General features: G+C 54.7%; 1 protein-coding gene across 1 annotated transcript in view; it reads left to right on the top strand.

Annotated features, from left to right (window-relative positions):
* Positions 1–989: 989 nt before the first annotated feature.
* Positions 990–26,489, top strand: part of MYH14 (myosin heavy chain 14) — a 79,817-nt gene continuing 54,317 nt past the window's right edge. Inside the window, exons 1-9 of the mRNA XM_034638974.1 lie at positions 990–1,042; positions 5,744–6,154; positions 10,343–10,499; positions 14,036–14,063; positions 14,192–14,294; positions 16,373–16,465; positions 16,965–17,028; positions 19,176–19,274; positions 20,291–20,431. Coding sequence (XP_034494865.1) covers positions 5,747–6,154; positions 10,343–10,499; positions 14,036–14,063; positions 14,192–14,294; positions 16,373–16,465; positions 16,965–17,028; positions 19,176–19,274; positions 20,291–20,431 — 1,093 coding nt within the window. The 5' untranslated portion in view covers positions 990–1,042; positions 5,744–5,746. The remainder of the gene's footprint in view (positions 1,043–5,743; positions 6,155–10,342; positions 10,500–14,035; positions 14,064–14,191; positions 14,295–16,372; positions 16,466–16,964; positions 17,029–19,175; positions 19,275–20,290; positions 20,432–26,489) is intronic.

Genomic DNA, 26,489 nt, shown 5'->3' with positions numbered 1-26,489 from the left:
CCCCCTGCCGCAACCCCAGTTGCTCACTCCTTCTAGAGCTTTGGTGTCCACCCGGAAAATGGGGACACAATTCAGAAACCAATGGTGCAGGGCTTTCCAGCAACAGGCTAGTTTCAGACGTGGGCTCCACCTCAGGGTTCAGGGGGACCTTTGCTTTGTGACCTTGGGAAGTCATCTGCCTCTCCCTGAGCCTCAGTTTTCCCATCTGTAAATTGGGAAGCATTAACCACCATTTGGGTGTATTACGGTGGTTAAGAGCACACGTTCTGAAGTCAGATTTGGCGGGATCCGAGCCCTTGCTCTGCCACTTGCCAGCTCCATGCCTTTCGACAATTAACACCCTCTTTCTGAGCTTGGGTTTACCTCATCTGGAAGATGAAGATCTTAATTCCAAGGGGTAGTTGTAAGGATTAAATGAGATCATGCAGGTAAAGCGCTTAGCACAGCTTCTGGCATACATTGGGCACTCAATAAATGATCATTATTATTACTGACGGTATTGCCCACACCTCCCTGGTGGGTGAGAGCCTGGGAGAGTGCCTGGTACGCGGTTGGCGTTCCACAAAAGTGAATTCTCTCTCCTGTCTCTCCTGCCCGCCGGCTCCCGGGGGACCCAGGCATTCCGGCCTCCAGACCCCCCCCCCCCACGCCGGCCCTCACAAAGGCCCCCATTCATGCAGCGCGCACAAAGCGGCGCATTCACCCGTGTCCCTTGGGCCTCCCGCCCCCGGCCGCCCCCCACAGCTCGCCATTGGTCGCCTTCCCTGCCCGTCAGGCCTGGGGTCCTGCCCTCGACCGCGCCGCCTGGCTCCGCACTCCGGCGCCGTTCTTTTCCCACGGCTGGCACACTCCGATAACTTCTGATTGGCCCGGTCCGCCAGCCGCTCCTCTTGATTGGCGGGCTCGTCTCCCAAGGGCGGGGCCGTAGCTTGTCGCAGCGGGCGCCGATTGGCCCCTGCCGCTCTCGTGTGGGTGGGGCCTTCCTGGCGGGCCCGCCCCTCTTTCTCCCCAGGCCGAAGCCTCGGGACGGCCCTGGAAGCCGGTGAGTGCCCGGGGCCCGCTGCCCGCCGGAGGCGGCGAAGCGGGACTGGGCCCGGGGAGGCTGGAGCCTAGGGGCTTCGGATAGGGGCCCCGAAGGCCGGCGCGGGCGGCGGGGGAGAAGCGGTGACGGGGCCACTCACCTTGGGCGCGCAGCGGGACGGCAGTGGGGGGGGGGCGAGGCAGGGCGTCTACACTCCCCACCCCCAGCTCGAGTTCCTACTGTGTGTAAGGCCGGGTCGGGGTCCTAGCTGGAAGCCCCGGGCCTATTCCCCAGACGGGGAAACTGAGGCTCGCTTTGGGACCTTGGACGCTCTAATACCTGAGTCATCGCGTTCGGTCCTCCGCCTCCAGATAACGTGTCTCTGTTCTCACGTGTAAAAATCTCAGAGGAGAGACACGGGTCACGACGGACAGAGAAAGAAGGGTAGGGAAAGACATATTTGAGCACTTATTATGTACTCCGGCATTTTTATTTTTACAACTAAATAATTTAATTATATTAACTCGAGGTGGGTTATATTGTACCCATTTTACAGGGAGGGGAAAACTGAGGCTGGACAGAGGCAGTGACTGCAGGGAGACGGTGTTGCGAATAACACTTTGGAGACCAGCTGTGTGCTGGGTCCCTTAACCTTTTTAATCTCACAGTAGTCCCCTTAGGACAGCTGTGATCCTATGGTGTAGGTGGGGAAGCAGGTTTGAGAGAGTTAACCAACGAGGAAGAGGAAATTGATCCCTTTGAGTACCCAGTACCCCAAATCCCTCTTTAGAATGACAGAAAACGGTGTGAGCTTGAATCCCAGCTCTCCCTCTTACCTACTGTGTGACTTTCAGCGCATTGCTTCCCCTCCTCTGTGCCTCGCTTTCCCCGTTGGACGATTGAAATGCTGATCGTCCCTATCACTTTGGTTTTTTTTTTTTTTTTAAAGATTTTATTTATTTATTTGACAGAAATAGAGACAGATTTTATTTATTCGACAGAGATAGAGACAGCCAGCGAGAGAGGGAACACAAGCAGGGGGAGTGGGAGAGGAAGAAGCAGGCTCATAGCAGAGGAGCCTGACGTGGCTCGATCCCATAACGCCGGGATCACGCCCTGAGCCGAAGGCAGACGCTTAACCACTGTGCCACCCAGGCGCCCCCCATCACTTTGGTTTTTGAGATCATTCTGTTAATTGAAACCCGGAGAGCTGTTCTAAGAGTAGAAAAACACCAGCACGGAGCAGGTGCGCTTACGCTCCTCAGTCCTCATTCCAACCATGGGACGACTGAAGCCCCGGAGAATAACACTTTGTGGCCTTCTTTGGTACTCCTAGTACTCCTGTGGATTGTGTTGTCCTATTTCCGAGGTTGGGGAAACTGAGGTTCAGAAAGATCAAATGACGTCGTGAGGCACTGCTTGTTTAAGCCCTGGGCTGGGGGCTTTTTTCTCCCACATCATCTTATTCATTTCACTGGCCCCAATTCACGCAGAGGAAAGCTGAGGCCCAGAAAGTTTGAGCGGGATTCGAACCCCGGAGTCCTCAGCCCTCACCGCTGCGCGGGTCCTTGACTTTTGCTTGCCAGGAAAAGGAGGAGGGGCTCCTGGTGCTGCCGCCGCCGCCGATGCGGCCCACCTGGCAACAGACTCATCCCCGCCTTCCTCCTACCCCTCCACCCCATCCCTCCATCCGCTTGTGAAGGGCCTTGCAGCTCCAGGACCCGCCCCCTTCCCCGAGCCGGGCAGGTGCTGGGTGACATCAGAGCCGGGCTCCCTCCGGGTGACGCGACGTGGCCCCGCCCCGCGCTGGACAGAGGAGGTAGTCGCACCTGAGATCTCAATCGGCTAGGGGATTCCCGTGCCCCCTCCCCATCTTCCCGATTCCCGCACCGGCCGGCGGCCCCAGGTAGCCCCGAGGATTCGCGGGTTGAGGGGGCGGCCATAGGGCGCTTGGGTCTCGGGGGAAATGGGGGTTGGGCGCTCGGATTCCTGGATCTGAGGAGGGGAGTTGGGGCCCAGGAATCCCAGGTCTGAGCGAGGACAGTACTAAGAGCCTGGACTTCTAGGTCTTGAGGGACAAAGGCACTGGGGCCAGGACACTGGGTCTGGGGGTCTGGACTCCTGATCTTCAGGAAGGAGGGGGCTGCGGACCCGGATTCCTGGGTCTGAGGGAGGAGGGGCTGGGGGCCTGGACTCCTAGGTCTGAGGGAGGAGGGGGCTGGGGGCCCAGATTTCCAGGTCTGGCCACCGAGGGGACTGGTGATTACTAGCACTAGGCTGAGGTCAGAGGGCTGGATGCCAAGGGCCCGGTCCCTGCCCCAGGGGCGGATCCCCGGCTCCTTTTCCTTTTCCAGCCCAGCAGTCTCTGCCCCTCCCAGGGCAGGTGAAAGCACCTGCCCTGGTGACAGTAATGAGCCCAGGCAGAGGTGTTCCTGCCGGCTAAGGAGGGCGGGGCTGCCGGAGGGGCTCAGCCATTTGGAGCCAAGGCCTGCAGGCCCTTCCCATCAGGGCTGCTGTCAGTCCTCAGGATTTGGATGTCCCATCATCCTCACCTCTAGCCGGGCTGCTGTGAGGTGAGGGGGCCCCTGGGCTCATGGGTCCAAGGGAGGAGGGACTGGGGGCTCAGACTCCTGGCTCTAGGGAGGGGAGGAATAGGACCGGATGATTGCAAAAACTCCCAAACCTTTCCTGGTCAAAGGCCGAGGCCTGGAGGGGGAAGTGGGTGGGGTGGGGTAGGGTGAGGGTAGGGACAAAGTCCCAGGGATGGGGCTTGCCTCTGGGTGGATGAGGGCCACACTGGAGGCCGGGGGTTAGCCTTGGCAATTGGGAGCCTGGGTAGTGGGGGGTGGGGGGGACCCTGCTGCTTGAGGGCAGGAGCCATCCGTTTGAGGCCTGAGAGCACCAGGACCAAGGGCTGCTGGTGCTGGGGCCTGTGTAGGGGGTCTGGGTGGAAGTGGGATGTGTGGTCTGGAGCCGAGTTTCCAGGTGGGAGAGGCTCTGAGGGAAGAGCCTGATGGGACCAGATGGGGGATGCCTCAAGAGGGGCTGGGTGTTTGGAGAGACTTCTCCAGGGCTGTGTTGGAGGTGGGGGGCCTGGAGGGCAGAGGCAGAAACATTGAGGTGGGGGAGACAAATATTTGGGTATTCCTGGGACTGATGTGGATGTTTGAGGTGGAGGGAGAGAATAGAGGCAGACTTCTTTGGGAGCAGGGCACAGTGAGGGACAGGGAGGACATTTTTCCTGACTGGTGCTTAGACTGCCCTGAAATTGCTCTGGGCTGTTCGCTGCTGGTGTATGGGCCATTTGAAGGCGGGGAGAGGTCTAGCACATTCTGCCTCACCCAGTGTCTCCATTACAGTGCACGGGTCACACTGGGTTGTGGCCGACTGAGACTAGAGCTGGATCACCCCCAGACCAGGAGCTCCTCAAGGCGGGACCCCATCTGAAGTATCTCAGGGTCCCCAGACTCCAGGCAGAGCCTGGCATGTGAACAACCTCATGGAGTGTTGAGTGAATGCAGAAGTAAATGAATGGGGTCGCTCTCCCCATCATAAAGAAAAGGAAGCTGGGTTGCAGGGAAGGAAGGAACTGATATCTAAGGCTTGAGATTTGAGTCTGTTCTGCAGCTGTGGGGTAGACCAGAGGTGGTCGGGGAACTGAGTGACAGATTGACAGAATCCAGGGCTCACATTTAAGAGGCTGAGGTCATCATCACGACCCAGTCTGGCCCTCTTGGTGCCTGATCCTACTTCACCTACCACCTTCTCCCCTTGTTTTTCAGCTCCAGCCACACTGGCTTCTCACAATGCCACAGACAACACAGGCACACTCCTGCCTCAGGGCCTTTGCACTGGCTCTTCTCCCAGCCTGGAATGCTTTACCCCTCAACATTCCCATGGCTCCCTCCCTTCATCTCCCTCAGGTCTTTATTCAAATACCACATCAGAGAGGCCTTGCCTGGCCATCCCAATTAAAACTGCAGCACCCCTCCATCCTAACATCCCCTGTTCCCTGCTTTCTTTTTCTCCTTGGCATTTATCACATATACTATATAATTTACTCATTTATCTTTTTATCTGTCTCCTCGGATTAGAGCATCGCTATCCAGTAGGAATATAATGCAAGCCAGATATGTAATTTACAATGTTGTAGTTGCCACAGTAAAAATGGAAAAAACTTAAAAGGAACAAATATCGTTAATGTTAATGATGTATTTTATTTAACCTAGTGTATTCAGAATAACTATCATTTGCAATGTATCAGTCATCAAATATAAAAAATACTAATGAGTTTTTTGTTGTACCAAGTCTTTGAAATCTGGCATGTATCTTGTACTTAGAACCCCATCTCAGTTTGGATTCTCCATTTCAAGTGCCCAGTAGCCATATGGAGCAGCGGCTCCCATACTGGACAGCACTGGGCTGGAATGCAAAGGCCTTATGTAGGCAGGGGGATCTGTTGCTCACTTCTTGGCTGTATGGCTAATGCCTTGAAGGGTGCCCGCCCGGCCAGGCTTATTAGATAGCTATTGAATGAATGAATGAATGAATGAATGAATGAATGAATGAATGAATGAAATTCATAAAGGAGATCTGTGGGCCCATTTTACAGATGTGTAAAAAGAGGTCTGATGAAGAAAGGCAGTAGGGAATTGCCTGGATGGGGGAGGATATGGGCTGGGGCGGAGACCCACCTGACCTCCAGCCTTCTCTCCCCTGCAGACCATGGCGGCAGTGACCTTGTCCGTGCCCGGGCGGAAGGCGGCCCCCAGGCCTGGCCCAGTGCCGGAGGCCGCCCAGCCGTACCTGTTCGCTCCCAGTGGGCCGGGCGTGGGTGGCTCGCCAGGGGGCGCCGGCACCTCGCCGCAGGTGGAGTGGACGGCGCGGCGCCTGGTGTGGGTGCCCTCGGAGCTGCACGGGTTCGAGGCGGCGGCCCTGCGGGACGAGGACGAGGAGGAGGCCGAGGTGGAGTTGGCCGAGAGCGGGCGGAGGCTGCGGCTGCCGCGGGACCAGATCCAGCGCATGAACCCGCCCAAGTTCAGCAAGGCCGAGGACATGGCCGAGCTCACCTGCCTCAACGAGGCGTCCGTGCTGCACAATCTCCGTGAACGATACTACTCGGGCCTCATCTACGTAAGTGGCCGCCAGCCGGGAGGGCATGGCCCCGGGGTGGGGAGCTGAGTCTCAGCCCCCAATTTGAGTAGCGTGAGGCCATTTCTGCTCGGGATCCCGCGTCGTGTGGCTATTCCTACACGTAGTTGCCAAATTACAAATTATCGGGTTGCCAGAACGGCCGCAGACCCCGTTGGGGGTGTCCCGGAATATTATACGGTAGATGCCGTGCACCTTATTATTTTTCCTAAAGTGTAAAAAATTCCGAATTCTCGAATAGAACACATCAAAGGGTTTTGCGAAAGGGACATGGGTCTGTCGTAAAAATTAATGACAGCCACCGAGTATGGAAAACTGCACACCAGGCTCTGTGCTAAATGCCCTTCCCCATATATTCATTCACTTCCTCTCGCTGTACACAAAGCAGAGCCTATTATTAGCTCCGTTTTACCCAAAAGGAAACTGAGGCCCGGAGAGATTTCGTAACAATAAACACTGACATTTTTTAAGCAGGTGCTAGGTACTCTTAAATGTATTGTCTCAATACACTTCCCAATTATAAAGCATTTTGTCCCCATTTTACACACTGAACAAACACAGAGGCCCAAGGAGGTCCAGTTCCTTGACCAGGGTCACCCGGGGGGACTTAGGGGACCTGGGTCATCTAGCTGCAGGCGCCGTCCCTCTGCTTTGGGGCCCCTCAAGATGAAGATGGGATTGATGATAGTGAGGTTGACTCTGGTGGCCTCGTGTCTTCTGTTGAGTGTTGAGTCTCCCTCACGTTATTTAATCTTTACAGCAAACAGGTGGAGTAGGGAGGGCTGTGGTTCGTAAGCCCGTCTTTGCAAGTTAGAATAACCTGGGGAGTTTTTTGAAAGTATTTGCCCCTGAGCCCCACCCTACCCTGCTTAAATCAGGCTTTCCGGGGCCGTGACATGGACAATGGTATTTTTAATAAGCTTCCAGGGTGGTTCTAATGGGCAGCCAGAGCGTTATTAGAGCAAACAGGATTAAAGAGATCGGCAAAGCATGTCGACAATAGTAATGAAAAATAATAATAATGGTGCCTAGCAAATATTTATTGAGCACTTACCATGTGCCAAGTGCTGTTCTGAGTGCTGAGTGTGGGTTATCAGCGCACCTCTGGGCCGGAGACTGTTGTGATCACCTAATGTTCAGGAATGTGAAGTGACTTGGATCCCTGGTCACACAGATAGGAAAGAGTTTGGGCGGGATTTGAACGGGGGCAGCTGGCTGCAGAATCGCACTCCAAACAGCAGCTTAGAGAGCTGGGGTCTCACCGCCTTGTGCTGGCCCCCCAAGAAAAATCTTGAAATACCTAGCTAACACCCTCAAAGGAAAACTGCTGGTTTGATATTTGAAAAAAAAAATGACAAAACTTTAATGGGAGTAATAAAAGAACATTTAACTCAATGACAAGATAGATCAAAATACAAAAATAAACAGAGTGGCCCTAATAGCCATCCTGTTAAGGGTCACAGATCCCAAGCTCAGAATATTTTTATGAAGTCTGACTCCCATTTGGGAAGGAGGAGACCAAGGCTGTGAGGGCCAGTGGCTGGCTCAGAGACCCTCAGCCTGAGGTGGCCATTGTGGGATTGGAATTGAGGGCTGCGTGACCCCAGGTGGGGTTGGCAACATTCTCCAGACCGCACTGGGTCCCTACTGAGTCCTCGCTTGCTTTTGGAAACCCTGGGAAAAGGCCTCAGCCCAAGCCACTCCCCTGGATCTCACCAATGGAAGCGAGATGGAAGATTCCAGAAGACTAGACAGGAAGCTAATTGGGCCTTACTAATAACCATTAGCACTTGTTGAGTGCCTGCTTTCTCTGTCGGCTGCTGTTCTAGACTTTCTGATGTGATCTTGTTGACCCCCCCCCCCTCGGCACACGGCTGCGAGGTAGGAATTACCAGCTATTCCCCCATTCCGAGAGGGGAAGCCACTGGCCCCGCGGTAGTTAACAATGAACGTATTAAGCACGCACAGTGTTCCAGGGCCCTTTCCGGGACCCACAGGTGCAAGATGAGCCTGTGGATGGTTCCACCCTACGTGGAAGTGCTGTTCCCGTCCCCGTTCGATGAGAATGTGAGATCAGAAAGCTCAAGATGCTTGCTCCAGCCACCAGCCGGAAGGTGTCAGACGTGTGATCAGCCTCCACCCCTGCTTGTCTACGGCCTGTGCCTTGTAGATGTTTGACTGGCTGACTGGTGATGATGGAAAGTTCCGGGGGCGGGTGGTATCTGGGGCTCCAGAAACCCAGTTTCTGCCACTAACACGCTATTTGGCCTGGAGTCCCTGAGGGTCTCAGTCCCTTTGCCCGGATGCTTTGGGCAAGAAGGGAACCCCTCTGTAGAGCACACACCATGTTCAGAATCTTTCTAGGTGGTCAGGATTAAAAGCCCATTTTCTGGGGCTGGGGACTGAGGCTCAGGGAGGGCAAATGCCTTGTGCGAGTCACACACAACTGGAAACCCAGGATGACATGGCTTTGAGGTGAGCTCTTAACTCACTTTTGAGTGAGCTCTTAGCTCCCAGGTGGGATGGGTAACAGGAGAGTCTTGGGACCCACACTTGGAGTGCCTTTTATGGCCCCGCCTTGGGCTGGCTGGTTTTTATTCATTATCTCCCTTAATCCCCAGAGCCTCTGTAATGAGGTGGGGAGGAAACCGAGACTGTGGAGTCACTGGGCTGGTCGGCTTCGGAGCCCCGAGGGCTGGGCAGCTGCTCCAGACCCTTCCAACCGGGTGTCCCCAGCTCTGCCCCCTCGACTCAGGTGTCCCCAGCCCTGTCTGCACACACCAGCCTCTGCCCTTTGCTCCCTGGCCTTGGCATCCACCTCAGGTTGCCATGGGGGGGGCCGGTGTCGTCCTGGCAACAACGTGTGGCTGGTGGGAGGGGGCTGAGGTGGGAGGGTGGCGTGGGGAGTGGGTTCCTCCGCCAGCCAGGAGTGGGGGCCCGGGCGCCAGCAGCCATGAGATACCCTCCCAGGGAATGTGGTCCGGCTGCCCCGCCCTCTGCCAGCCGGGAGCTCCGGGGAGCCGCTCTTCAAGGCAAGGAAGGCAGACACCCAGCAAACCGGTTGTTCTGCTCCTGGCTGTCCACCCACCCTCCCACCGTTAAAAGGTTGGCACCTGGGAGCCGGGCAGCCCATGGTGGCCACACCCTGCTCAGCTTGAGAAGCGCAAGTTGTCTGGGGAGCTTAAAGCAGCCCTATTACTAACCCACTAAGGAGTTGGCCGGGAGGCCGATTAGCTAAGCGGTTTAATCGTTTACTAGCGAGGCCATTAAGCACATACCTCTCTGGTTGGTTTCGCTAGCCAATTCCGGCGAACTCAGCCGGGGAGCTCTCTGGGTTGGTTTAGCTGGGTGACCAGCTAGCTTTCTAGCAATCCTCACTGCCTCTCTGTGGCTCCGGTGTCTCTGTGTGAGCTGAACCCCGGGGCCCATCGGGTGTGGGCACAAATTCAGGGAGTCCATGAACTTGGATGCAAAAAAAATTGCATCTTTATTTTCACGCACCTTGATCCTAAACTGTAGCATTTCTTCCCCTGAGAGTGTAAGTGGGGCCCACGAGTCTGTTTTTAGTAGAAACCACAGACTTGTTCCTGTCACGTTTCAGGGCCAGATACTGTGATATCTCATGAGGATGTTTTATGTATATTCGAACAAGTACATACAAATATAACTATTCCTACTCTTTCAGTTCAAACAGTCCTCATCTTGGGTTCTTTATTGGATAATGCTTTGGAGAGAATTCTCTATCCATACACTGCGAGTGTTGTAGGAATCCATTGTAAGAACATGTATGCAGGTCATTTCCAGACTTCTGCCATTATAAAGGGTGCTGCAGCCGATGAGCTCACACATGGTCATCTTCTATGTGTGTGCATCCAGGTGGTAGTGGACTGTGACCCAAGTCTGGCTGGCTGCAAAGGCCGCATTCTCTCTCAGGGTGAATCCTTATCCATACAGCACCTTTGTGCAATTTGGAGAGATTCTCTTCTACCGTCAGCCTGAAAGGCTTTGTAAAAAATGTTCAAATCTACATTGTCATGATATGAATGGCAGCCCCTCTGATGGATGTCCTTGTGCAGTGCACAACCTGCCCAGCTGTACAGGGCAGTCCCACGCTGTCCCCTGGGCCTCAGACAGACCCCTGAGGCCCTCTCCTTTTTTTGCCTGCTGCAGACATACTCTGGCCTTTTCTGTGTGGTCATCAATCCATACAAGCAGCTTCCAATCTATACGGAGGCCATCGTGGAGATGTACCGGGGCAAGAAGCGCCATGAAGTGCCACCTCACGTGTATGCGGTGACCGAAGGGGCCTACCGAAGCATGCTCCAGGGTGAGTGTGGGGCTGGGACTGCTGGGCATGTCTCTTCAAGGGGGGGCCTGGTCTGGGGGACAGGATAAGATGACAGGTCAAGAATTTCAGACCCTGAGGCTTTCTCATGGGACAGGAGGAAGCACAAATGGAGGGCTGAGTGGACGAGTTCTGGGTCCTACCAGTCGGGCCCCTTTTTACTTGTCTCTTTGTTCACCCCTTCTCTCAACAGTATCATCTGGGAGCCAGTTGGTACGAGGCTTCTGTAAAATTATCTCTTGAGATAGCCATTCTTAGTGTTCGTTCATTCAATATTTACATTGTTGACATGATCCACATCATCGCGGAATTAACGTTAGTCCCTTAGATGGTGGGCAATGTGGGGTTACTGTGTACGGTTGGGCAGGTTGTACAAGGATGTCCAGGAAAATGACATAATTCACATGTACTATACATACTGTAATCATTGTAAATTATTCCATGTCTATTGTAATATTTGGTTTATATTAAATGCATGTTAAATATTTTAACATTTATGTCTTACTGTCATATGACATGCCATAGTAGGCAGCAGTAGATGTATATGGTATGTATTATACTTATATCACATATCATTCGCTGTGGTTCTATGGTGGGTTATAACGATGTGTTTATAATGGAAAATGCAGTGGTTCTGAGTGTGGGGTGCATTAACGTCACCTGGAAACTTGTCCCAAGTGCAAACTTGGGCCCCACTCCAGACCTGCGAAGTCAGAGAAACTCTGGGGGTTTCACAAGATCCCCGGGCTCCCTCCGGGGCTCCTGATGCTGGCACTGAGTTTGAGAACCACTGGTATAATATCCAATATATCGTATGCCCTCATTATGCAGTAGGACACGTTTCTAGGCAACGTTTTCATATTCACGTTGTAAATTTATATTTGATCATTGGTGACACCTCTTTCCTTTGGTTATATAATCTGATTTGTTATATACTTATTTTTTTTTTTTTAAAGATTTTATTTATTTATTTGACAGAGATAGAGACAGCCAGCAAGAGAGGGAACACAAGCAGGGGGAGTGGGAGAGGAAGAAGCAGGCTCCCAGCGGAGGAGCCTGATGTGGGGCTCGATCCCACAACGCTGGGATCACGCCCTGAGCCGAAGGCAGATGCTCAACCGCTGTGCCACCCAGGCGCCCCATGTTATATACTTATTTTTATACTAATTTTTATCCATTGTTATATGTTAGTTATTATACCTTAGGTATGAGTAAATGAACAAACAAACTATAAAGCAGGGGTAAGGGGCTGCTCTGTGCCGAGCACTTTTCATGGATTGACACGTTTAACCTCATAATGAGCAACCCCATAGAGTAGGTGTGCTTGTTATCCCTGCTTTCCAGATGGGGAAACTGAGGCACAGAACAATCATTCCCATCATTGCTTACAGTCCCACTGGTGGGTAGGTGGCTGAGGTGGGTCTGGAACCCAGGGCTCCTGACCTCCGCCTCCCTGTATGTAGGTCACGCTGTATGTCACATCCTCACCCTGGACTGGGTGTCGTGGGTTTTGCTGTGTGACTCACCTGGTTCTAATACCCCACCCCAACTCAGCCTCTTGCTCTCTGTGTGGCCCTAGCAGAGCAGCTGTCCCTCTCTGAGTCTCTTTCCTCACCTGTAAAATGGAGACGATAAACCCTAGCTGAACAGAACGTGATTCGTTTGGCTAACTACAATTTGAGTCCCTACTGTGTGTGCCACTTTGTGATGGGTGTGATAAATTCAAAGATGTGAGAGCAAGATCCCAGACCCCAGGGCTCAGCCCCCGATAGAAAACAGGCCACAAAACAGCATTATGTACTAACTAGTATATAAAAACTTTCTTGGACGTTCTTTCTGAGTTCTGACTACAGCCCTGTGAGGTAAGGGCTGTTTGAGCCCTGTTTTTGAAATGGGGAAACTGAGGCACAGAGTATCTCAGAGACTGGCCCAAGTTCACAAAGCAAGGCAGAGGGGAGGCTGGGCCTTGGACCCACATCCAGATGGCTCCCAAACCGGGCTGAATGCATCTCTCCCTTTGGCTTAAAACCACCTACCTGGAGCCCTCCTGCCCCATTTAAAAGCTATCCTGATTTTTTTTTAATGATTTATTTATTTATTTGAGGGGCAGGGGGAAGGGCAGAGGGAGAGAGAAAATCTCAAGCAGACTCCCCACTGAGCACGGAGCCTGACACGGGGCTCGAGTTCACAACCGCAAATCCATGACCTGAGCCGAAATCAAGAATCGGATGCTTAACCAACTGAGCCACCTACGTGCCCCCCAGACTATCCAGACCTTTCAGTCATGGCCTCCAAACCCATCTGCACAATCTCCAGCTCTGCCCTGTCCCCCAGCCTCTGTGGCCTCCTTTCTGTCTCTCGGACATCTTCAACTTGGTCTCACCACAGGGCCTTTGCACTGGCTGTGTCCTCTGCCTGGAATGCTCTTTCTCTCCTTCCTCATCCTTTAAGGCTGAGCTGAAACATCACCTCTTCTGGGAAGCCTTCCCGGCCCTCCACCCCTCAGTCTGATTACATTACACCAGGGCTTCTTAATCCCGGCTCTGTTGGCATTTGGGGCTGGGGGATATAGGGCATCCCATGCACGGTAGGATGGTCAGCATCCCACCTACTGAGCTCTTCTCAGTAGACACTTGTAGGACCTTCCGCTTCCAACAACCAAACCAGAAATGTCTGCAGACACTGCGAACCATCAAATCATCTTCGGTTTTACTTTATGTGCTTTTTGTCCCCCAACTCAAGCAGAAGCTCCGTGAAGTCAGGGACTTTGCCATTTCCCACCATTGTAAGAGATGGCACTTAGTAGGTAATCAGTCGTGTCAGACGCGGGGCGAGTGCTGGGGAAATGGCGCGAACCACGCTGTGCTCTCTGCTGGGCAGAGACCCGCCGACGGACCGCCAGTCACCGTCACTACTGTATCGTGGCCTGTTTTGTGCCAACGGCTGAGCCTTGGGGGCCAGGACCTTGCTCTCCTGTCTTTGCATCTCACACACCCAGCGTGAGGTGGCGCGCAGGAGGGGCTCACATGGAAGTTTGTTGAATGAATTACATTCTGTTCAGTTGGAGTTTTTCAGCTCCCTTTTATAGGTGAGGAAACAGGCTGAGAGAGGGAGAGCTACTTCGCCAGCATCACACAGCAAGCAAGAAGCTGGGGTGGGTGGGGTGTTAGAATCCAGGAGTGTCACATGTGAAAACCCTTTTGGGGGGAGGGGCGCCTGGGTGGCTCCGTCCGTGAAGCACCTGCCTTCAGCTCAGGTCATGATCCTGGGGTCCTGGGATCAAGCCCTGCATCGGGCTTCCTGCTCAGTGGGGAGTCTGCTTCTCCCTCTCCCTCTGTCCTGCCCCTACTCGTGCTGTCTCTCAAATAAATAGATAAAATCTTAAAACAACAACAACAACAACCACCTTTTGGGGGGCAAAAGACTTTTCTTACCCCTTTAGAAAGGGTGTGGTGTAAGAGGACAGGGTCCCACTAGAGAGACCCTCCAGGTGACATGTCGGCCTCTGTCCCTTACAGATCGTGAAGATCAGTCCATCCTCTGCACGTGAGTAATCCTGAAGGACTTCCTGGGGGAGGCGGTGTCCTGGCTGGGTGTGGCTCTGCTTGAAATGGGCAGATCTTACCTGGCATCATTGTCAACCCCTTTTGCTTCCCCTCTTGTGTCCCCCATAGCGGGGAATCCGGGGCTGGGAAGACAGAAAACACCAAGAAGGTCATCCAGTATCTCGCCCACGTGGCATCATCACCAAAGGGCAGGAAGGAGCCAGGAGTACCGGTAAGTGCCCTGTCCCAGGACATGCTCTGGACCCTGCTACCAGCATCGCCCCCTCCATCTAAGGCCCTGCTTTTCCCCATAAACCCCTGCCTCCCGTATGGAGAGCCATAACTGTGAGCCTTCTCTTGGCTGCCCGTGCTGCCTGCACACCTACTGTGTGCCTGAGACAGTGCTAGGAGTGGAGGCAGGACGGAAACGGAAATTCAAGGGCCAGTTCGTGGCTTCATTAGCCCTCAGAACAGCACCTGGCACACGGTAGGTGCTTACAGTCCTGAGCACCTACCGTGTGCCAGGTCTGATGTAAGGAACTGCGATTCCCAGTTCCCTTCACCAGTGAGCATCTATCTAGTACCAGTCTCTCTGCTTACATGAACTTAACACTCCAGCGTGTGGGTGTTGTTCTCCTGTGTTAAAGATGAGAAACGGCAGGCATGGCTGGGGTGAGTCGGCCGTTGGAGGTCACACACCCAGGAAGGGCTAGAGAGGACTCAAACCTAGGTGATACGGTTCCCCCAAGGCCACCCTATTCCACATCCCCAACTTCCCCGGCCCCTCATGTCTCCCCACCCCGCCCACCACCCAAGACCGCCGTTTCACCTGTGTGTCTGTCCACGTTCCATATGCCGCGTCCTGGTGTGTGTCCCGGTCCGTGTCTCGTGTCGCGTGACTTCCTCAGGCTGCCAGCACCTTGTCTTATGTGAGTAGCAGGGAATCCCCTCGAATCATGCTACCTCTCACGCTACCCGGGTCAGCCCAACCCACGGTTTTCCCAGTAGACAGGCCTCAGGGCAACAGTGGCTGCAGGGGAGCTGTGCCGCTGCGTATGGTGGTCCTACTGTGTGCGTGCCAGGCCCCGTGCTGTCATTTAATGCCACCCTAGTGTGTGCACACAGGGCTCCCTGCTGTTGTTTCTGGCAGCCCTATGCATGCACACGCCCGGAGTCCATGTTGCTGTTTAGCGCAGTCCTACTTTGTGTGTACCAACTGGTCACAGACACCAAGATGAAACAACTCAAGAGACCAAATTGTCATTTACTGCTGATTTGCTGAATGTGTGTAGATGGGCCCACAGACACATGGAGTCACACGGCCCAGAGAGCCACAGCGCCATTATTGCAGGCTACCTGCATACAGCCAGTTGAGGCTAGTGTCTGAGGGCTCACAGGAATTTATTTTTTTAAAAGATTTTATTTACTTATTTGAGAGAGAGAGAGTGAGAGAGACAGAGCATGAGTGGGGGTGGGTGAGGCAGAGGGAGAAGCAGACTCCCCGTTGAGCAGGGAACCCTATGCAGGACTCAATCCCAGGACCCTGGGATCATGACCTGAGCCGAGGGCAGATGCTTCACCGACTGAGCCACGCAGGTGCCCCGGCTCGTAGGAACTTAAAGAAATAGTTGATGCCCTTGAGAACCTCGCTAGGAGGGGAAGGGGGTTGCTGTTTCCTGAGCACCTACTGTGCTCCTGGCTCTGACACTGAGGTGGCTGGAGGGAAGTTCAGAGTAAGATCCCTCCCCTGGAGCAGCCGGGTGGGGGAAGGAAGCTACCATCGCTTGAATGCCTACTATGTGCCAGACGGTTGAAGACTCTTTTCTTAATTAATCCTGCGAGTAATCCGTGAGTACGTGTTTTTTACAACAACAGAAAAAGATAAAGCAAAATTCCTCTTTTGTCCTGTCCGTCCTCCTTCCCTGGAGTGGCATACGCTGTCGACAGTTTGGCGTGTGTCCTCGTAGACCTTTCTCTAAATGCTTGCAAACATGCGTCTATACCTGGAGAAGTGGGAGTCTTGTTTTGTGGTGTTTTTTCTCAATTTATTTTTTACTAATGGGTTCACGTTGTAGGTATTGCTCTGCCGTGGGTTTTCGTTATGTTCTGTTGTTTCCACTCCACGATGTATCTTGGAGATGTTTCCTTGTTCCCTTCATAGTAAACTGAAGGGCAAGACCTGGATGTGGGAGAGCAGGCCCAGCCGCAGACACGCGGAGGCCCCTCACACACGCACGCCCAGCCAGTTACGGCACAGACCCCCACCCCGGCCCACTTTCCGCTGACGGGCTGTCTCCCCGCGCCCTGCAGGGTGAGCTGGAGCGGCAGCTTCTTCAGGCCAATCCCATCCTAGAGGCCTTTGGCAACGCCAAGACCGTGAAGAATGACAACTCCTCCCGATTCGTGAGTGCAGGGGGAGGGCAGAGCCTGGCTGCTTGGAGCTTTGGGGGTGGTTAAGGGGAAGCAAGAAGTGTGGGCTGACTCAGGGAGGAGGGGCTGAGGGCTGGACTCCTGGGTCTGAGGGAGGAGGGCTTGGGGTGAGGACTCCTGGGTCTGAGGGAGGAGGGCTAGGGGCCTGGACTCGGATCTGAGGGAGGAGGTGGCTGAGGGCAGGATTCCTGGGTCTGAGGGAGGAGGAGCTGGGGGCCTGGACTCCTGGGTCTGAGGGAGGAGGGGCTGGGGGTCTGGGTCCTGAGGAAAGTAGTCAAAGGGGCCCAGGTCTTGGATTCCCCAGGGAGCCCCTGGCTGGGACCTCACAACTGGGGTGGGGTTCAGATGGAGGGAGAGAGAAAGTCGAGATGCAGCACTAACTCTGGGAGGGGTGAGTGTGGGTTAGGGGTGCTCTTCAGGTCCCCCGTGGAGAAGAGGACCCTCAGCTAACTCCCACCCCCTTCCTTCCCAGGGCAAATTCATCCGCATCAACTTCGACGTGGCCGGGTACATCGTGGGTGCCAACATTGAGACCTGTATCCTCACATAGCCCCAGGGGGGCACCTGGTGGCCAAGGAGGGTGGCCCTTGGGATCTCACAGGTGTTCACACACACGGCGAAGCCTGGCTCCCTGATGGTCAGAAACCGTGCCTCAGTTTCCCCCTCTGTAGAAGAAGGGAAAGGAACCTCGGGAAGGCATAGATCCAGCACACCCCCCCATCGGGGGAGAGGGGAGGGAAGGACTGCTGTGGCCTTGCTGAGGGGCTGTGGGGTGGCTGTGGCTTACCACAGAGAGAGGACACAGAGCACAGGCAGCAGAGGGAACAGGCACTTGGGGCCAAGTGGGGGGGTGACCGGGGCAGCTTCCAGAGTCCCCTCCCCGAGGAGTCACACAGGATGGGCAACGAGACGTGACAACACGTGTGAGGTGTTGTCCACCAGGGACGCTCGTTAGAGACTCCGTCACCGCCCCGAGGTTTTTCGTGGGGACCAGTCACGTCAGCGCCCTCAGCCTGGCACGTATCAAAATTCCAGACTCTCCGCAGGAAAGCAGGTGTTCAGCAGAAACCACGGTGTGTGCACCAGCAGCTTGGGCACGGGGAGCCCCTCCTGGCGGTCGTGGCCGTCATGGCAGCCGTCGGAGCAGGCCATCTCAGACCTGTGGTGTCAGCCCTGCTCTGCACAGGCAGCATGCAAGCTCAGTAGGAATTTATTTTTTAAGGTTTTATTTGAGAGAGAGAGAGCGCGTGTGCGAGCACACAAGTGGGGGGAGGGGCAGAGGGAGAAGAAGAAGCAGGCTCTCTGCTGAGCAAGGAGCCCGCTGTGGGGCTCGATCCCAGGACCCCGGGATTATGACCTGAGCCAAAGGCAGATGCTTAACCGACTGAGCCACCCATGTGCCCCACAGCTCAGTAGGAATTTAAAAGATAAAGCACCAGAGTTCCAGGAGTGCAGAATTTAAGAGAATGGGCAAAGAAATCATACCCACCAGGGGTTTGAATTCCAGCTCTGCCACTTTGAGGCCGAGGGACCTTCGGCACATTACGTGACCTCTCTGTGCCTCTGTTTCCCCCTCTGTGGAAGAGGAAGGATCCTAGAACCTGCCCTTGAAGAGCTGGAGGGCAATGGGGGTCAAATTCTTAGCACGGCACTTGCCATATAGTAAGTATTCGAGAACGAGCTGCCATCATTAGGAGTTAACGACTGGAGTAAATTTGCAATGTTCTTATCGATGTTAATGTTCTCGGTTGCTAATTAGTAATCGTCATGTCAGCCGTATTAACAATAAACCACACGCCCACACCCCAGACGTGTGTGAGAGGCCCACAGTCTTCTGTGGTCTGGGGAAAGGCTGGGAAGCAGATGTAGGATGTAAGGGTTTTTGTAGGAGGCCTTCGCAGGTGGGCATCTCCCATTTCCTGAGGGTTTGCTCTGCATCTCGTGCTGTCCTGAGAGCTCTCCCTATGTGATCCCAGTTCCTCATCCCCGTGCCCCTTACCAGCCCATTTAACAGAAGAAGAAACCGAGGCTCAGGGTGTGTGCTTCCCCCACCCCACCCTGCCTGCTGGGACCCCCTCCCTAAGTCCTCCCCACCTTATCTGAGCAGGTTAGCGACCCAGGGCTTGGTCCATGGTTTGCAACAGCTGTTGGGCCCGGCTCCCCGAGGTAGGTCCCGCGTTACGACTGTCATGCCGAATGGGTCCTGTGTGGTCCATGGGCAGGGGGGGCACGGAGGGGTGAACAGGTTAGCAGGAGTTTTATTTTACTTTAAGGTGGCTTGCCAATTCATAGAGTGTGAACGTGCCATGTGACTTTCCTAGAAAGGAGGAGCCAGTAGTCCCACTCTCCATATAGGGAAACTGAGGCCGGCAGGGTAACAGTGGCCAGAGATATTCTTTGCCATGGTTAGCTTCAAGCCAGGCACTGCTCTGGGTGTTTGACACAGGACAACACATCTACCCTCACAGCTACTCATTTGTGGGCGTTATACTGAGCCTCTTGCACATATAAGGAAACTGAGGCACGCATGCTTAAGTGACATGCCCAAGACCTGGGCTGTGGACAACTCCACGGCTTCACAGGATAGCAGGAGGGCAGCACGGGTCGAGGGGGCTGGGTGGGCTCCCCTCGCCGCCCCCCCACCGCCCCTCACCTGCAGGGACCTTGACTCCAGGCTGCCCAGACCTGCTGGAGAAGTCGCGGGCCATCCGCCAGGCCAAGGACGAGTGCAGCTTCCACATCTTCTACCAGCTGCTGGGAGGCGCAGGGGAGCAGCTCAGAGGTCAGTGCTGCGGCTCACAGGGAGTGGGGGGCAGAGGGGAGCCCCGTGTGGGCCTCTGGCTTCCCTGGGCCCCGGGAGGAGGAACTGGGAGGCAGTAAGATTTGTCAAGCTCCTGCTTTAGGTCAGGCTCCTGCTGGGCTGTGGGCTCTGGTGCCCCCGCCCCCGCAGTCCGCTGCCCCTGGTTTCTGCCGCATCGTGACCTTGATGTTGTGACTTTGACTGAGGAAAGAATGCCACCACCCCAGCCCCTCGGCGCCCGTGGCCCATGCTGCTGGCCGACGCTGCTGCTCTCTGGTCCCAGCTTCCTCCCGGGTCTCGCCCACACCGGCTGCGTGGCCCCCTGGCTGCTGCTCACAGCCCTTCTCTCCTGACACTGCAGGGCCTCTGCTTACTCCGCACGGGTGACGCCACGACTCCGGCTCTGGTGCAGCTCCTGCTGCCTCGTGGTCCTGGTGGGCCCAGTTTGTGTGGCTTTGCCGCACCTGCTGCCTCACCGCGCCCTTTACTCTGCCTCCTGCCTGAGCTTCCTCCTGTCTCCTCATTGCTCCTCCACCCTCTGACTAAAGAAAGTCCAGAGCTCTCCTTTACGGGGGCCCCTGCTGTCCCGAGGCTCCTTCCCCCATAGCCTTGGCTGCCCCGCCGCCGGCCCCTCCTCACCCAGGCTCCAGGACCCACACGCCTTCTGCCACCAGCCCTGCTGTCCCACGGCTTCTGCTAGCTCAGGCACCCACGGCCCTGCTGCTTCTGCAGCTCCTGCCTGCTCTGGGCAGTTCCAGGACTTGACAATCTCTATGGAAGGAGGGGCAGCGAAAGGGTCCGATGTGGGCTAAGCACCCTCTCCACGCCTGGCCCTTCCCATCGAACCGTGAGGAGAGGGTCCTCACTCATTTGACAGAGGAAGAGACCGAGCTCCCCAGTGGGGGAGGTGAACACTTGCCCCCGGGGTGGCCATCGGGACGGGAGTCTGACTCCACAGTTCACCCTTGACCTTGGCTTCCACTCATTACCCCCTGCAGCTGAACTTCTCCTGGAGCCTTGCTCCCACTACCGCTTCCTGACCAACGGGCCATCATCCTCTCCCAGCCAGGAGCGGGAGCTCTTCCACGAGACACTGGAGTCACTGAGGGTCCTGGGATTCACCCCGGACGAAATCACCTGTGAGTGAGCCCTGAGCCCCCTGCGAAGGGTGGGGCTGCGGCAGCACGTGGGCAGGCAGGGAACCTGGACACGCAGTCCTCTCTGGTTGGGGGAAAAGATACAGGGATGGGAGGAGGGAGGAGGTACAGCTTTAAGGAGGGGATTGGGAAGGGGACACAGAGATGGTGACCTCTGAGCCAAGGCCTGAGGAGCTGAGAGGGTGAGCATTGGTGCTAGTGGGGTGTTACCCCCCAAAATAGAATGGTGAGTTATTTTACCAGCAAAATGAATTTATTAGGGAATAGCAGGGAATTGTAATTTGGGATAAGCAAGCTAGGACAGGAATCTAGCAAGGGACGGGAACTTCATCTTACGGAGAAGAGAAGGAAGTCAGAAGAGGTTGTTTTGAACAACCTTTGAAGAAAAGCAAGAGTTCAGGGTGTTGACGGTTTCTCTGGCGAGCTGCTTGGGCGGCCAATTTCTTGTAGGAGATGCAGCATGCATCTTTCCCTGTTGGGGCCTGTCACTGAGGATTCTTTCCTGTTGAGGATTCTTCTGTTTGTGTTTGTACTTGACATTGAGTGGTGTGGCTCCCCCTTCCAGCCTCCCGAGTCCGCTTTCGGGAAGTTTCCCTTGCTAGGGAAAAGAGAGAGAGAAAAGCATTCTAGGCAAGAGGAACAGCCTGTGCAAAGGCCCTGGGGCAGGAAAAGCATGGCACGTTTGAGGAATTGAAGCTTCTAGAGTGGATTCAGTCTACTGTGCGACCGAGGGGTGAGGAGATGGACCTGCCAAGGCAGGCGGGCCTCAAACACCAGCCTGAGGGGCTGGGACTTTGTCCTGGGGGCCCCGGGGAGCCATGGGAGAGCTGGGAGCAGGGCAGGGGCCCCTCTGAGCTGTACGGAGGATGCGTTGGAGACCCGGAGGAGGCTGAAACAAAGGTGCAGGGAAGACCCTGACTGTGGCCCTGGTTGGTCTGCATTGGGTGGCACTGGAGCGAAATACTCCGCTCATTACCCATGTGGTGATGCTTTGCCCGCCACTGGTTTTCACCAGATCGTGTGTTTTGATGGTAGTTCTGCAGAAGTCTTGTATTTGTTTGCTCGCACTGCTGTAACACAGCACCGCGGGCCAAGTGCCTTCAGCAGCAGAAATGGATCATCTCCCCGTTCTGGAAGCCAGAACGCTGAGCTCAAGGTGTTGGCAGGGTTGCTCCGTCCTGGGAGAATCTGTCTGCTCCCTGCCTTGCTCCCTGATTCTGGTGGTTTCCTGGCAGACTTCGGAGTTCCTTGGCGTGGAGAAGCATCACCCGAGCTCTGCCGTCATCTTCACGTGCCTTCTCCCCGTGCGCGCATCTGTGTGTTCAAACTCCCGTCCTTCTATAAAGCCACCCGTCATGTGGGGTTAGGGGCCGCCCTACTGCACTGTGATCTGCTCTTGACTTAAAGAATTTCTTTTTTTTTTTTAAAGATTTTATTTATTTATTTAACAGAGAGAGACAGCCAGCGTCAGAGGGAACACAAGCAGGGGGAGTGGGAGAGAAAGAAGCAGGCTCCCAGCAGAAGAGCCTGACGTGGGGCTCGATCCCAGAACTCCGGGATCACGCCCCGAGCCGAAGGCAGACGCTTAACGACTGAGCCACTCAGGTGCCCCGACTTAAAGAATTTCATCTGCAATGACCCAATACCCAAAGAAGGCCACACTCCGGGAGGGTTTGGGGGTTAGGATGTCAACATACCTGCTTTGGGGGGAGAGGGTACGATCCGACCCGTAACAAGTACATGTAGGTGGACCCCAGTCTTTTTGCAACAGCCTGACTGTTCATTGTTTGGATGCACTTTGAGTCCAGTGGAGAGACCTCCAATGTCTAGGGCTGAGCCGCACTGCTGGGTTTCTTTCTCCTCGGTTCTTGGCACTGCGGGAGGCCCTGGGAGCTATTGTTGGCTCCAAGGCCAACTGGGAGGGCTGGAACCCGAGCGAGCGAGTGAGCAAGCGCCAGCTTGGCCGTCTCCCCGGGCTGCAAACAGGCGGGCCTTCTTGGGTGTATTGACATAGGGTCCCAGGCCTCCCCTGCTGGATTTCCCAACTGTGGTTGCAAAACTTCCTCCGCCTGTGCGTCTCCGCTCTCCTCCCGGGGCAGCTGGCAAACAAATCCAGATGGCGGCCACAGTGGGGGCCTGGCCTCCTGACACAGGTCACCTCAAGTAACCCTCCCCGTGGCTGCCCCTCTGCTGCGTGCTGGGCATGGTGGGCAGCAGTGATTTTTGCAATTCTGAAACAAGACTTTGGAAGTGACATATACCTGTGTGACATAATCTGAATGTGCCAAAGGTCGTAGTGTGGAAACCAGATCTCCGGCAGGGCCCTGAGCCCTACTTTTCCCCTGGCTTCCCGCACATCCTTCCAGAAATATTTTAGACATCTAAGAAAGGGCACACATTATTTTCCCTTCCTTCCTTCCTTCCTTCCTTCCTTCCTTCCTTCCTTCCTTCCTTCCTTCCTTCCTCCTCCCTCCCACCCTCCCTTCTTCCTTTGTCAGAGAGAGAGAGCACAAGCAGGGGGGCAACAGGCAGAGGGAGATGCAGGCTCCCTGCTGAGCAGGGTATCAGTCCCCTGACACTGGGATCATGACCTGAGCTGAAGGCAGACACTTAACCTACGGAGCCACCCAGGCGCCCCATTATTTTTCTATAAAACGAGGCATTCTCCGGTGCCAGGGCTGATGTTCGGCGGTACCAGTAATAAAAACAGTAAGATATTTCCGTGCTGAATTTAAAAGGTCCCCCTCAGGGACACCTGGGTGGCTCAGTCAGTGAAGCGTCCGACTCTTGATTTCGGCTCTGGTCTTGATCTCAGGGTTGTCGGTTCAAGCCCTGCGTTGGGCTCCACACTGGGCGTGGAGCCTACTTAAAAAAAAAAAAAAAAGGTCCCCCGCAGTTGTTGCTCTATGTGAACCTCATCTCCCTGACCTTCTTCCCAGGACCATCCCAGATACAGGGACGAGTAGTTGAAAACCACGTGGCACATCAGGGGCCGGCCCTGGGGTTAAGGGCTCAGCTCGTCACCCCTGCACCAGGAGCTTTGTGCCCCACGTTTCTCAGCAGACAGTATATTTTAACGATAATTCTGGTTTTGTATGTAGACTCCTGTGTGTGTGTGTGTGTGTGTGTGTGTGTGTGTGTGTCTGCATAAGATTTCATTGTTTAAATGGCCTATGATTCTTTTAACCAGCCTCTGTCCCTTGAAGAGAGACCTTTAGATTGTTTGCACCCCTTGCTATTAGAATGAATCCCCTCCCCCAAAAAAGAGTGCCAAGAATATCCTTGTAAGTAGCTCTCTGTGCTCATGTGTCAAAAGAAGGGTAGGATCAGCTCTTAGAAGCGACATGCTGGGTCTAAGGAGGAGGTGAGCTTTTTGTTTCTAATCCAGCTTTAATGGAAGTGTGACAGCGGTGTTGAGCTCGAATTTACACACTCTAACACTCACCTGGTGACAGTGTACAAGGCAGGGGACAAGGCAGGGGCTTTCAGTCTATTCAGAGTCGGGCTCCCGTCACCAGAGGTGAGTCTCGAACCTTTTCAGTGGCCCAAGAGGATAACTTGCACCCTTTTGGGGTCCGTCAGCTCCTGGTTTCCACCGCCAGCCACTGGCAGCCACTAGTCGGCTTACTGTCCGTGTGGATTTGCCCATCCTGGCCCTTTCATGTAAACGGGATCACATGACACGGTGGCCCTGTGGCTGGCTGCTTTTACTCCGTGTGACAGTTTCAGGTTCATCCATGTGGTAGCATGTGTCAGCGTTTCGTTCCTGGTTATTGTTGAATAGTTTTGATTTTTATCTTATTATGGGCACCAGGTCCGATAATCAGTCACCCACTTGTGGCTTCTTGGGTTTTGCCTCAAACCCTCCTCCCCTCCCCCAAGTGTTTTTTAAATTGTGGAGGATCCACTTCATCACCGTCCAGAAGGTGGCGCTAGTCTCCATTTCCACCCACCCTGTCGCTGGAGTGCTGTTTCCCTACATGCATGCCAGCAACCACTGTCGTAAGCTTTTTGGCTTTTGCTGGTGTGGTAGGTGGATGGGGTCTCATTGTTTTATTCGGTGTTTTACTTACAAGGAGTGGAGCCAGCTGGTCACCTTTTTTTTTTTTTTTTAACGTTTTATTTACCATTTATTTGAGGGGGAGAGAGAGAGAGGGAGAGCTAGAGAGCAAGCACGGGGAGGAGCAGAGGGAGAGGGACAAGCAGAGTCCATGCTGAGCAAGAGCCCGACGCGGGCCCCGATCTCACGACCCTGAGCTCATGACCTGAGCGAAACCAAGAGTCGGACGCTTAACTGACTGAGCCACCCAGGTGTCCCGTGGTCACCTTTTCATAGACTCCTTTTGACAAAAGAGGAGACAGAGGTCTAGGGAGGTGGGGTGTCCGCCCTACGACTCACCCCAGTTGACAAGGAGATGATGGAACCCGGGTCTGCCTCCAAAGCCCCATGATCCGTTTCTAGAGAGGCAGGTGGGCCCCTCTGGGAAGCTTTCTTTTTTTTCTTTTTTTTTTTTTTTTTTTAAAGATTTTATTTATTTATTGGACAGAGATAGAGACAGCCAGGCGAGAGAGGGAACACAAGCAGGGGGAGTGGGAGAGGAAGAAGCAGGCTCACAGCGGAGGAGCCTGATGTGGCTCGATCCCGTAATGCCGGGATCACGCCCTGAGCCGAAGGCAGACGCTTAACCGCTGTGCCACCCAGGCGCCCCTCTGGGAAGCTTTCTAGCCCATCTCTGGGAAGGTGGTCGCCAGTGGGGATCCCAGAGCAGAGAGCACTGGGGACCAGTCCAAGCAGGACCTTCACCCTCCTCCCCACTTCTCCCGTCTTCACCAGTGCTGGCGCCATGCATGCCACTCCGAGAGGCTAAGCAGGGAGCCTGGCACTTGGGGAGGCGTGCTCTCGCTCCGGTGAGCAGGACTCGGCGTCACCAGCCCCACGCCCCTGCCTCCGCGGGCCCGGGCTTGCTTGCAATCAGCTGGTCTGAAGTCACCAGCAAGGGCTAACTGCCAACTTCTCAGGTGTCAGATTAGCCCGGAGCTTGGCACCGATGCAAGGTCCTAAGCCAACTGTCAGAGGCCATTTTAAAGGCCACTGTGGGGACTTAAGTCAGGCCTGGGTCTGAGTGGAGGTTAAGGAATGAATGACCGTTCAGTTTGTTAGGTGATGATGCCATTGTGGGTCTATAAGATGTCTTTGTTTATTTATCTTTTCGGAGGTGCCCTGCTGTCCTCTGGGAAACTCCCAGAACTGCCAGGGCTCTGGGCTGTCCCCATCCACCCAGTCCCCCAGAGATCGCTGAGCCCAACCTGTCTCACTGCCCAGCCAGGAAAACTGAGGCCCAGGAGGTCACCCAGCTGTCCAAGATCACACAGCAAGCTCTCACATCCAGTAATGTATGAATCCTCCATTAGTTAACTCTTTGCCCTTTATTCATGAATATATCGATTCATTCAACCCGTGATGGGGTTTGTGGGCCAGACCTCTGCAGGCGCTGGGCGAAATTCACAGTGACCAAGACAGAACTAGCCCCTGACCTGTGGAATGCTCAGACCCAGAAGCATCGAATCTCACAAATGGATTAAAGCTGAACCGGGGGGAGGGTGACTGTTGGAAGGTGCATGGAGCAGGGACTGTGTGTCACAGTGTTCCAGCTCAGCCTCGGGGCGGGGGGTCAGGGCAGCCTCTGGAGGAGGCAGCCATTGCCTGAGCACTGACCGTCTGGCAGGAGCTAACCAGGCATAGATGGTGCTGGCGGCATCTAGGGGGAGGGAGCTGCCAAGGCAAAGGCCTGGTGGCAAGAAGAGTTTTGGAGAAGCTGATAGAGGGCTGGGCTGGCTGGTTGGAGTAAGCGAGGGGACCCTGGGGCCGGAGGGGTTGGGAGGGTCGGGACAGGGGCTCAAATTGAATCCCAGAAGGACTGGGGACCACGGAAGGAATTCTTCCCTGGGAACAGGCAAGCTCAAGTTCATTCATGAAAGCATTTATAGAGCGCCTACTGTATGCAGAGTACACAGGCAGCAGGTGAGTAAGGAACAGATA

Source organism: Ailuropoda melanoleuca, chromosome 12 (genome assembly GCF_002007445.2).
Source record: "Ailuropoda melanoleuca isolate Jingjing chromosome 12, ASM200744v2, whole genome shotgun sequence".
NCBI lineage: Eukaryota > Metazoa > Chordata > Mammalia > Carnivora > Ursidae > Ailuropoda > Ailuropoda melanoleuca.
The sequence above is the reverse complement of the archived record's forward strand: the minus strand, read 5'-3'. Positions and strand labels throughout refer to the sequence as shown.